The following is a 13175-nucleotide window of genomic DNA, read 5'->3' as shown; positions in this document are numbered from 1 at the left end:
TATTAAGCTATAAATTTGATTTTGAATGGCCGTTAAGTTTTAACATCAAACATTTTTTTTCCACATTTTTTAACACACCTTTGAGTAATTTAATTACATGATTTTTCATGTATTTTGTATTGTTTTTCCATGTAAATTACGCGAAAAATTCCAATTTTTCCATTTTCACTAAGTACCCCGTCAAAATATCCCGAACAAAAACAACCGCATCCGTTTGGAAGATCCAGTCAAAAGAATCTCGCAAAATAGCCAAAACGGTGTATGCTCTCTAAATATTTCGGTTTATAATAGATTACTTAAAAATAAATATTTTGTATACACAAAAGTGTCAAAATTTAAAAAAAATCATTATTAAACTTAAAATTTGTCTTTTTATTTATGATTGTGAATGGATGAATGTTAGTTTCATAAGCAAAAACGCAGTAAATAATAATTATACTTGTAATAAAAAATAAATAAGTTATAATAGAATAATTAGGTTGGTATGCATATTTTTGAAAAATGCAATGTATTTTTATGCAACGATATTTTCTTCAAAAGATAATATTGGAATGACATTTCGTCAACTAAATGCGCGGAACTTGTAACTCCGTTTCACAGAAGGAAGAAAAAACTGTTTTAAAATAAAACGGACTGGTTTAGGAAATTTGAACACTTTTAGTATTTTAATGTTATAAATGAGTAAATCTGGTCATTTTTACAAAATATTTATTAACATAGAATATAGAGGAGTTACATGTTTGCTTTTGTTTTTTTGAGATTTGAGCTGGGAGTTACAATGTTTGAATTAAAATAAACAGCACCAAGTTTTACAGTATCTATTGCTTGTCTACATTATGTTGGAAAATTCAATAAAATCGCATAAATAGGGGTAATAAGCATCACATAAATGAACAAAATAATATTTAATTCATTTTAATTTTCGAGTCAGCTTTGAAATGACAGATTGTTATAAAATTAGTGATAATCAGCCACCATACTTATTTTCAAGAACTGAAGGTATTCTTAGTTATTTTATTTCATGCCTTTCTTGATATAGTTGAGGAAGGCTGCAAAGAATTTTGGTTGCATAATAGTACTTTAATTTATTCGTACAGGGACAAAGAGATTGGAGGGAGCTCTTGCTATTCTTCACCAAAACGCAGTTTGAAATTAATATTTCCATTTATTAGATCCATTATATTGCAGTGCTCGAATATAAGTCATTAGTTTTCCTCCTGGTCGTACCTATGGATTTGTAAAATCTAACACCAATATTTTTTTTATTAAAATGATGGCATAAATATGTAACATGGTATCTTCTTCTTCTTCCACGGTGCTACATCCCGGGGTGGGATTTAGCCTCCTCCACAACCGCTCTCCACTCACTCCGGTCTCTCGCCACACTTCTCCAGGTACCGGATCTTCCTATATGAAGCCAGTCAATTTCTACGGCGTCAGCCCATCTCTTTCTTGGACGGCCTCTGGGTCTCTTCCGTTGGGGTAGCCACTTCGTCATGATCCTTGGCGCTCTAACTTCAGGCATTCTCTCCACATGTCCCGCCCATCGTAGTCTTTGGAACTTACAGTGTCTTATGATTGTTTGCTGTTCAATCAGCTCTTCCAACTCGTGGTTCATTTTAATTCTGTAGTTCCCATTTTCCAACGTGGGTCCAAAGATTTTGCGGAGTATTTCGCTCGAAGACAGCTAATTTGTTTTCCTAGTTTTGAGTCAAGCACCAAGTCTCACAGCCATAAGTGACCACTGGCCTTATAATCGTTTTATAAATTAGAAGTTTACTTCTTCGGCCTAGAATTTTCGACCCCACCAGTCGCTTGCAGGCATGCCAGCATTTATTCCCGGAGATAAGGCGGATTTTTATCTCCTCTGCTGTCTTATTTTGGGTATTTAGGCTGGATCCGAGATACGTGAACTTGTCCACCCCTTCATATGCATGCTGTCCTACAGTGGCGGAGGGTGGAGGTAGGCTGTTAAGATCCGCCATAAATAGTGCACATTAACCTTTTTCAGTCAAATGTACAGGAGGACCTCGACTTTCGCACATAATTGGTTCCTGAAAATGTGTGCGAATATTGAATGTTCGAAAGTAGAGGGAAGTAAATTTTTTTTTAAATTGTCTGTATTTTAAAATATGTATTTATTAAGTAAATATAACATGTTTAAAAGGCGTTTAAGAGACATGTTTAAGTGGGGTTTGCGGGTGTTTCCCTTAAAAAGTTATCAAGAGTTAACTGTTTGCCACTCTTCTTTTTCTTTTCTTCGTATAGTATTTTATAACATGCTACGTCTTTATTGATCGCCCTACGCACTTGAGATATGCGTTCTCCATTGGGATCACAATTTTCCATAATATTTAAAAAATTGTCAAGATGCATGAAGGCTTCATTCATATTTTTCATTGTTAGAGTCTTGATGATTTTATCAGCTTCTTCTTCCTCACTTTCATTATATATTTCATTTTCGTCAGCCAATTCTCCAGTGAATTTAATATTATGAAAAGAATACCTCATTTTAAACTTGTTAAACCAACCGTTACTTGCTTGAAAAATCATGTTAGAATCTTCTTTTAATCTAGCCTTCCAATCTTTGTGCAAACTAAGAGCCTTCGCTTGAATAATTGAAATACTCAGAGAGACATCTTTTTGATGTTGGTCATCGATCCATGATGACAAAGATTTTTCCATTTCATCCATAGCTATGCCGTGTCTTGAAAACGATCTTTAAAGATATATTTCCACAGTTTTGAACGTATTCCTTAATTTTATTTTTATTTTTCAAAATTGAACATATCGCAGACCTGTTAGTATCATACGAACGTCCGATTGAAGCAAAAAATTCGCCGCTATCAGAACGTCTAATAATTTCCATCTTTGCCTTGATCGTGAGAAGTTTATGAGTCCTTGATTTCTTTTTGTTCGTTTCAACACTGCAGTTTTTCCATTTCTCACTCATGTTTATAAATTTTTAGGGTGAAATATTTCAAATCAATAAAATTAGCAAAACGCACAACATGACACGCCCGCACGCGCTCCTGCGCAAGACCATAGACTACGCAAGACTAAGCCCTTAGACTATAGATACATCTAGACGCCACCCGTTGCATTGTTAAATGAAGCCGCTTGCCTTGCGTTTGGTTTGTGAGCGAGCAAACGCATTCGTCTACAAATGTTCGAGACCATAGACCATTTCGCTAGTGCTCGCCCAAAGTGCTCGCACTAGACGCTCAGAATTAAAGTATAATTTTCTATTTTTTTACGTTATATAGTATTTTTAAGCGGTCAAAATGCAACCATTAGATAAAGATATCTATAATTTAAGTTATTTCAAAAAAACACTAGGTCACTGATATTAAAATATATAATAAAATACAAATAAATTATCACGAACATGTATCAACTTACCTATGAAACGTTATACCATCTTCTTGCTTATCAGTACGGCTACCACATTTTAAGACAACACACAGAACCATCTTTTCTACTTAATTAACTAAAAATATTTACCACTGACTTTATGTTTAACACAAAAATATCAATTTTAGCAACACGAGCTCGCAAGTTATCGACGCTGTGTGAAGCGTTTTGCCCCGATTTGATGGCGATATTTTTGGAAACTAGCTTACACAAATGTAGACCTTTTATCTTACTCTAGCGCGTGTCAAAGAGATCGTAAGGGTGCCGAATACTTTCTCACTCGCACTCATGCATCGTTTTTGTTCAGGCCTTGACTAAGCCTATCCTAGCTAGCTCACAAGCAAAGTGACGGGTGCGAGCAGGATGCAAGTGACGCAAGAAATGCACTTGCTTGTGAGCGAACGAGAAGGGGATATCTTAACCCCACGGCCCACAGCGCGACGTTTTAAAAAAACGATTTTTTTGATATGTGCGAAATAGCGAATTGTGCGAAAGTCGAACGTTCGTAAGTCGAGGTCCGCCTGTATATGTTTTTATTGAAATAAGACTACAATTTACAGATGGTATTGGTTGGATTTTAAAAATCAATTAAACCCTGTCTCAACCAAACCATAATAGTATTGGTATATTTTAGGCGATATGACAAAATTGTGCACATTTTTTCATTCTTACTTATTTGTTTTCGTTAGATTAAGAATACGTATGACACATATTGTTGGTTCATTTTTTTAATTCATCAAGCTATGCCTAAACAAAAACTATATTAGATAAAAATTATTATTCTATCTATAAAATATCCAAATTTATGTATGATTTATTTGCATAATTTTAGATATTTTATAGATATACGAGTATTTTTTGAGTATTATCTATTATGGCTTGGTTTTCGCAGGGTTTAATTGAATTTTAAAAACTAACCAACACCATCTGTAAAATTTAGTCTTATTTCAATGAAAACAAGTATGTATGACTGACAAAGTTAAGTGTGTAATATTTATGGCGGATCTTAACAGCCTACCTCCACCCTTCGCCACTGCTGTCCTATGACTATATTCTGCAGCGGTACCTGATCGCGTGTGCTGACCATATACTTAGTTTTTGACTGGTTTATTTCCAGCCCAGCGTTTTCTGCTTTTATTTTCATAGTGCCACCATGGTCGATCATCCTCTGTTTGGATCTGCTTGTAATTAGTATCCGTCAGTATGGTCTTTATAAGCCTTACTAGTTTTAAGGGAATTCCCAGTATTTTAAGGCTTTGCAGCATCTTATCCCTATTCACACTGGCGAAAGCTTGTTTAAAATCAATAAACAGGTGGTGGAGTGTCAGATTGTATTCGTGCGCTTTCTCCATAGTTTGCCTCATGAGATGGATGTGATCTATGGTGGATCTATTTGGTCGGAAGCCGCATTGGTATTCTCCCAGGATTTCCTCACCATAGATCATTAACCTGCTATACAGTACAGATGAGAAAACTTTATAAGCTGTGTTTAGAATTGTGATCCCTCTGTAGTTATCGCAGATTGTTTTGTCTCCCTTTTTCAGAATAGGCACGATTATTATACCCATCTTCCATTCCTCAGGTAGAATTTCTTTTTCCCATATATTGAGAATTATCTTGTGGATATTTGCTTCCAGTGTAGGGCCACCAGTCTTTATCAGCTCGGCTGTTATCCTGTCGGTTCCAGGTGCTTTATTGTTTTTCAGCGTTCTTAATGCTCTTCTTACTTCAGGCAGAGTAGGCTCATCAATAAATTCCTCAGCAGTGTGGTACAATACTTCTTCCGTTTCCTCATGACCATTATTATAAGCCTGATTTAAAAGTGTTGTGAAATAGCCTTTCCATCTTTCCATAATGTCCTTCTTTATGATCAGCATTTGTCCTTCACTATCCTTACAGGAGTTTAATCAGGGTTGATAGTATTTAGTCTTGTAAAATTTTCTGGGATCATTGTTTCTTCTTTGACATTCCATGTCTTGAAGTATTCTCTTGAGCATCAATCGCTTTTTCTCTCGACAGAGCTTTGTTGCAGTTTTTCTCTTTTCTTTATAAGTTTCGTAATTTTGGCGAGTTTCCCTTTGTAGGCATTTCTTCCTTGCTTCATTTTTTTCAAACAGTGCTTGCCTGCAATCAGCATAAAACCATCCTGCATCTATTTTTGCTTTGTTTTCCCCCAGAATTTCTGTGGCACTCGTGATAACACAGTTTTTTGTATTTTCCCAGTCCACATTCACATCATCGGTTATTAAAGTAATTTTTAAGTTTGTTTCTATAGATTCCTGGTATTTATCCAAAATTTCTTCATCCCTCAATTTTTCAGCTCTCCATTTAGTTCTTCTCTGGCCTTCTTTTTTCAGTATTAAGGAGATTTTTTGTTTTAATTTTGCTCTCACCAGGAAGTGATCAGAATCGCAATTGGCTTCTCTGCAGACGCGCACATCCTCCACTGTTGTCGCTCTTCTTTTTGATATAAGAATGTGATCATTCTATTTGGTTGCATGTATTATTTCCAGGTATTTTCCAGGTTCCTTTGTGGATATTTTTATGTTTAAACCATGTACTACTAATTAATAAATTATTTGCAGCCGCTAAAAAGCATAGACGTTCACCATTATCGATTGTCGTTTGATGCAAACTGTGATGCCCAGCTACTTATTTAAATGCTTCATCTTTTCCAACTTTTGCATTGAAGTCTCCCAAGATAATTAGAGCATCATGTGGGAAGACTTTTTCGCAGGCTCTCTGCAGATCTTCATAGAATCTATCCTTAATTTCCTCGGTCGCATCATCAGTTGGGGCATAAACGTTGATGAACGTAATATTGAAAAGTGTACCTTTCAGTTTAAGTTTACATAATCTCTCACTAATTGGCTCAAATCCTAGTACTGCCCTGCGGATATCAGAGCTGATTAAGAACCCAGTTCCATAGCGACCCTGCGTACCTGCAGATCCACTGTAATACAAAGTGTAGTTTCTCTTGTTTATGAAACCTGCGCCCTCCCATCTTATTTCCTGCAATACAGTCACGCTCATTTTATACTTATGCAATTCAATTGCAACCTCCTCCATCTTGCCCGGCTGCAACATAGTGCGTACGTTCCATGTGCCACATTGTATATATAATCGTTTGTCCTTAATTCTTTGCTTGGGTCGTTGGTTTATGGGGAGTCCGGGGTTCGTAATCAGGGTTTTTTTTACCGTGTTGGGTGATTAACCCTACGACGAACCCTCATCCTTTATCCAGGCTTGGGACCGGTCATAGCGTAGGTAGAGTCGTTCCCTATTACTATAGGCGGAGATTGTGACATGGTATGGCTTAGGTTTTTCCAGGCTTCTTTAAACGCAGTTATATAATCAGCATGAACACGTTTTTTTTTATTTCTCAACCTCATTTCAATTACAGAGCGAATCGTTCAACCTCAATTTGAGTGTGGTCCTTCTCCTTTTTTTAATGTACATTGGTGATATTACGTGGCATTGCAATATTAATTTAATAAAGCATTGGTGAGTACTAAATTTTTTCCTGGTTTTTTTCCCTGCTCCATCACTGTACAGAATAGCGGTTTTATAGTCGTCGTCGTCGTCGTCGTAGAAAGAGGCAGAAGAGGAAGAGTAAATTATTGACATATTATTACACTGGAAAGCTAATTTGCAGTAAGCCCACTTTCGACTTCAATCAAAACATTGCAAAGACCATCAATCGTTTTTGGTTGCAGAGAGTAAAATAATGAATGGCAAGTTTTGTTTTAAATTATGCGCTGGACACATTAGATTTTGGATATATCAAAACGCATTGTCTATTGTAAACACATATTTTTCAGTAATTTTGTCAGATTCCTTTTCCCTTCTGGCGTAGGTATTTTTTCTTTTCTTGCTGAACAAGGTATTTTAGTCCATCTAAATTATTTGTTTGACTGAAATAGTTTTCAATTCAGGTATTCAAATTTCTGACAGACTTCTATAAGTACTATGTTTAAAATGTTTATTTGTCCCTTAAAATGGTCGAAATCAGTGTTTCTAAACCTTTTTACAGCTGTGGATTACTGAAATTATTAGAAACGTTTTACGCACCGCTAACGTATAAGAAAAACATATTATATAATATATAATAACGTATGATAGCAGTTAATTTCGTCACTTAAAACCATTAATATATTTAAAGACAAAAACACAATGCTCAAATACTTACAGTTAATGCTGCTCTGGTCTTTTCATTTTCTGATGTTTTAAAATAACTCCACAATATTGAAACAAGTTATAATTTTTGGGGGTGTCTTCACAGCCTTTCTGGTGTTTATCATTTTGAAGTGTTTGTATTTTTCTTCACCAATAACTTTTTTTAAAAATCACAGGGAATAATTTTGGTTCAAGTTTTTCTATATGAAAATGGAGACCAAGCTATACATATCAACAGACGACGTAATAAAATAATGACTGACACCTTATTTTATCAACCAAAAGTTGAAACGGCCAACTACTATGCTATGACCAATTCATAAATAAAAGCACCATATATCTATGTATTAATTAAATACATAGAAATAGGTATGTACCTACATATTATACATATTCGGCGTAAAAACCTCAAAAATGATAATCATGCACGACTATTGCCACTCGATTACTAATGGTAAGTAGGTACCTACCTATCATACATTTTTTTAACTTCAATGTGACCTGTATGGGCATTGGTTAATAATAATCGCTGGCAAGCCATATTATTTCGTCTAGGTATCTTATAGGTTCAAAATGCTTGGGTGACTAGGTACAATGAAAAAATGGCGTTGCGAAAACCTTTATAACATTTTGTAGTCTTGGGACATCTCTCAACAGCAGCCTCAAAATGATTGATTCCTTGCTATAATTAGAAGAGAGGCGATCTTCCTGTTTTTTTATCTTCACAGAATTATTAAACTTATTATTTCGTTCTTCCAGTCAGCTTTGAACGTAATATTAGATTGGTTAAGGGCATTAAGGCGAGATATAGGTACCTAGGTACCTAACTTGCCGACAACACCGAGTTGAGTCTTTATTTTAATTGAGGCTTTTCAGCGATTAGGAATGCAGTATATGTATGAATAGAATAGTTACCTAAATTATAATAATACTTATATTATAAGTACCCACATATAATTTGATTTTTTACGGCGTATTGAAAACCTGTGTTATTAAAAATCTATAAACCTTATACAGATAGGTACCTATCTTCTTCTTATTGTGCCATCCCCTAGCGGAGGTCGACCACCATCAAAGCGATCTTATCTTTGTCGTCTGCTACCCGGAACAGTTCGGTGGAGCTGCACTCGTACCAATCACGGAGGTTCTTAAGCCACGAAATGCGGCGCCGTCCTCTGCTACGCTTCCCATTGATCTTTCCTTGAATGACAAGTTGGGGAATGCTGTATATGTGTCCTCTCATAATGTGGTCGAGGTATTGTAGTTTCCTGGTTTTGATACTACGTAGAATTTCTCGGTCCTTCCCCATTCGATTGAGAACTTCAACATTTGTCACCCGGTCAGTCCAAGGAATTTTGAGGATGCGTCTATACAGCCACATCTCGAAAGCTTTAAGTCTCCGTGACATCTCTTGGTTTAGCGTCCATACTTCCATGCCATAGAAAAGAATTGAGAGCACATAACAACGTACCATACGCAGTCTCAGACCTAGGTTAAGATCTCGATTGCTAAGGAGGCGTCTCATTTTGAGAAAGGCGCTCCTTGCGATCTCAATTGTAGTTTTTATTTCCTGAGACTGGTCCCATTTCTCATTGACCCATAATATCGTTGTTAGGCAAAAAATACAGCAAATCATTAATAATTAATAATTATTATGCTGTGTTATAATATGAATCATTATTTTTTACTGTTTATGTGTTAGCAGATCTAAAAAACTATAACGTAGTGATCGTATACTATTTTAAACCTTTAACTTCCAAGTCGTATTTCTGATATAAATTTTATAAGCCCCACATGCCTATACGCTGAAATGATTCATTATTTTTCTATGTTACTTAGAGAAGCTTCATACATCGATTGGCGTAGGCCGTAGCGTATCGTTATACCGTACAATAGACAAAGGGTTAAGTTGACGATTATTCGTTATAAGAAAATATAATATATTATGAATTTTGCAGCAATGTGAAAATAGATTATGGCAAAGCAATAATTCCTTACGGGGCTTCCCAAGTTTTCTAATGCAGCTCGAAGACGGTGAATTCCCATAACACGGGTAAGTACAGCGCAATTATTTTTTACTCTAGTAGGCTTAAAATGTAATGACGTCATTCTTTAGTTCCTCGTACCTACTGCAGGTGCCTGGTCATGCGACTTCGAAACATTTTGATTTTTGATAATAGTGTAAAGATAAACCATCACTTATTTTATAATAATGTAGTGTTTTGAATGTATAGTTTCGTTATAATTATATTATTACATTGAACTAGCTAAAGTTTTGTGATGTGATTTTACTTCATTTTATGACATGTGATTTACGTAACCAATTTCGTTTGCCTAATCTAAAATGTTTTTAGGTGATCGAAGTTGGATCCTGAACAATAATTATTACCTACCGCATGAGATGAAAAAAAATACTCAGTATTCTTCGCCTAGAGAGATCCCACTTATCATCTGGGTCAATGTCAATGTTGGCGTAAGTAGTAAGTACTTATAAGATTTTACGCATGGAATGTAATGAAGTTAGAATGTCACCATCAATTTCCTAGGGTAAACAGTCTATTGTAGAAAAAAAAACTATCAATTATAATCTGGATGGCGAACCCTTTTGAGTAGGTATATTAATATTTTACTAAATAACTAAATGAATACTTTTTTAATCAATTTTTATGGGTAATGATTACTCTCTGGTGTTTGCTTTTCTCCATCGCCAACCACCACGTCTCAACACACATAGTCGAGCGTATACCATGGTGTACCGAACATTGGGCATTTTTCATAGCTGTGCTAAGAGTGACACCTGTAGAATCTTCCCGATATCTCGATTGGCGTGCAAGAATGCATGATTTCTAGTCCAATTTAATCTATTATGGTCATGCCTCAATGAAAAAAGACCTTGCTCATCATATGACGTTTCAAACTTTTTGAAAGAAATAGTGCCCCATAGAAACCAAGTTACAATAACCGAGCGGGTATTAAAACTTACTCATTTGTATACATTGATATAAGTACCCTGATAATACACCGTTTCATACAAAATCACAATATTAAAGTGGGCAAGTTTTGCAGAATAGGTCAAAGACATCTTTCAAAAATCTCGAATAATCCTTTTTTTGCAATGTGGGTAAAGTTAATATTTAACTACTTGCTACAATATAATATAATATATATATATTAGCGTTTTGGAAAGAAATGTTGTACAACAATAACCCTTATTGCGATGTAGGCAGGGTTAATTTTTCAACCACATTTATCCACATTTTTATGTCCAGAGAGAATGATATTTGAATGAATGGATGGGACCTGTCGGATCTTGATTTCTATTAGCATCGTTTGCGAGGGTCCTTTCAATTTTTCAAATTGCGTATTCTCATATAAATGTTTGTATTCTATACAGGTGCCGTACGTAAACAAAAAGAACTGATGACTTCATTAAAATCTTGGATGCGGGTCGCACCGCGGCCAACGTCGATTATTCTAACTCGGAGAAAGATCAGATGCGGTGCCTGGACATGCTTGCCACATACTGCGTGCAGGAAGCTAACCATGAAAAGAATATAAACATGAAACGGGATCTGTTCACCAAAGCCACAAACCTATACACCACTGCCGACAAAATCATCATGTATGATCATGTAAGACGATACCTACCCACTTTCATTACCTATTTTATTCAACCTAGTCAAATTTCTTTATATATAATAATATGAAGTGAACTTTACAATTTACAAGTTCAATCCATTCACAACATGACTTGGAAAAACAAAATGAAAACAACTGATTTTTCATTATACAACAGCCGAATTTACTTTACCGGCGAAAATGCTGTACATCTGTATTTTTTTTTTTGCAGAATCTTTTGGGCCGAGCATACTTGTGCTTGTTGGAGGGTGATAAAGTGGTGGACGGTGGATGCGCAATTCAATTTTGTGGTGAATCAATCTTCCAACAACATCCCCTCGCTGTTCTGGAAAGTGTGCATCGCTTTCAATAAAAAAGACTACCGCAGCGCTCTCGGCTTCTACAGGGAAACTCTGAGAACCAACCCCAACCGCCTGGCTGTTCTCCGTCTCCGTTTCGGCATGGGCCATTGCTTTATGAAGCTAAATAATCAGGATAAAGCAAGGTTTGGGATACTTACATTGTTTTAAATATTTTTCACAGCAAACGTCAATCTGTGAAATGAGAATATACTCATCTCTCATTTAAAATAGTTTAAATATTCAGTTAAAATGAATATCTAGAATTTTTCAAAATTGAGATTGCATATTTCATCAAAGATCCATTAATTCTCATGTTTTTTTAAGTTTTGTTGATTTACGGATGAATGCCATGTGCCAAGTGCAATTTTGCATTATCTATCTTATATTCAAATTCTAAATAGTCATGACTCATGACTCTGGATCCAATTGGTAATGCAAGTGGCTAAACATCCATTTCTCATAAAAAAATATTTTATATTTAAAATATTTTTTCCAATGAAAAACCATTATAGTGTAACAATAATTTAACCCTGATCATCCACAGATACGATTTCTAGTGCACATGAATTACACAACTGATAAACATTCTACGAATAATGTTTGCTTTATAATAATTATTGACCTAAGAATAAGGTAGTATTATTTTGAAATACGCCATTTCTATTGGCATTTCCCAGTGGCTAAGCCACAACATACGACCGTAGCCATAACCATAATCTAACCTAACCGAAAAAAAATATTTTTTTAAATCGGTACATGTTCAAACACGGGCATTACCATGATCTTACTCCCTACTTCATTTATCATTTGTCAATTTATGGCTACGACCGTATGTTGTAGCTTAACCACTGGGAAATGCCAATAAATATGGCGTATTTCAAAAAATAGTACCTTATTCTTAGGTCAATAATTATTATAAAGCAAACATTATTCGTAGAATGTTTATCACATTTGAATGGTCAAAGACATAGCTTATAATTAGTTTCTTTAGAATTATCTTCAAATGTGTTAATCGTGCCAATTTTTTAATAATAAAATGCCTAATTTTTGTTAAATTTGGGATCACAAAGATTATTAAATATAATTTTTTATCGTAAATATGTCACTATATAATGTTAACATTAATTTTACTAATGGTTTTGTAAATGCGTTTAAAAAATAATGAATCTAAAAAAATATTAATACCACTGCACATGGATGTACCGAAATATGACTATATTCTAAAACATTAGAGCGAAAAGTTTAAAAAAATACTATTTTATGTAATAAAAATACTTTATGCAGTCATCAAATGTTTAAAATAAATATAAAGGGTAATAAGGCTTCAAAATTATATAAATAGATTATCTAAAACGTTTAAGGAATGTCCAGGATTATGCTCTGAATATACCTAATAGGTTGAGCAAATGGCTGACATCCATTTCTCCTAAAAAACAAAATCTGTCAATACAAACCTCTACTCTGTGGAGGCCCAGATGATCCTATTAGGATCGGACATGGTCGAAAGAAAAAAGAAAAAGAATACCATAAAAGCTCCATTTTTACCTACGCTGAGCATGTGGGCCGTTAAGTCTGTAAAAACATGAAGAAATTATATGAACCTAT

At 34.9% G+C, this 13175-nt stretch overlaps 1 protein-coding gene across 1 annotated transcript; it reads left to right on the top strand.

Annotated features, from left to right (window-relative positions):
* The first annotated feature begins 619 nt into the window (after positions 1 to 619).
* LOC147066757 (RNA polymerase-associated protein CTR9 homolog) lies at positions 620 to 11733 on the top strand. The gene is made up of 5 exons (XM_085954458.1): positions 620 to 871; positions 9549 to 9643; positions 9945 to 10070; positions 10985 to 11222; positions 11441 to 11733. The coding sequence occupies exons 4-5, from the start codon at positions 11085 to 11087 to the stop codon at positions 11579 to 11581; spliced, it is 279 nt and encodes a 92-aa protein (XP_085810584.1). The 5' UTR covers positions 620 to 871; positions 9549 to 9643; positions 9945 to 10070; positions 10985 to 11084; the 3' UTR covers positions 11582 to 11733.
* The last annotated feature ends 1442 nt before the right edge of the window (positions 11734 to 13175 follow it).

Source organism: Rhyacophila brunnea, unplaced genomic scaffold (assembly GCF_057557595.1).
Source record: "Rhyacophila brunnea isolate RB1 unplaced genomic scaffold, BYU_Rbru_1.0 scaffold_4, whole genome shotgun sequence".
Lineage (NCBI taxonomy): Eukaryota > Metazoa > Arthropoda > Insecta > Trichoptera > Rhyacophilidae > Rhyacophila > Rhyacophila brunnea.
The sequence above is the reverse complement of the archived record's forward strand: the minus strand, read 5'-3'. Positions and strand labels throughout refer to the sequence as shown.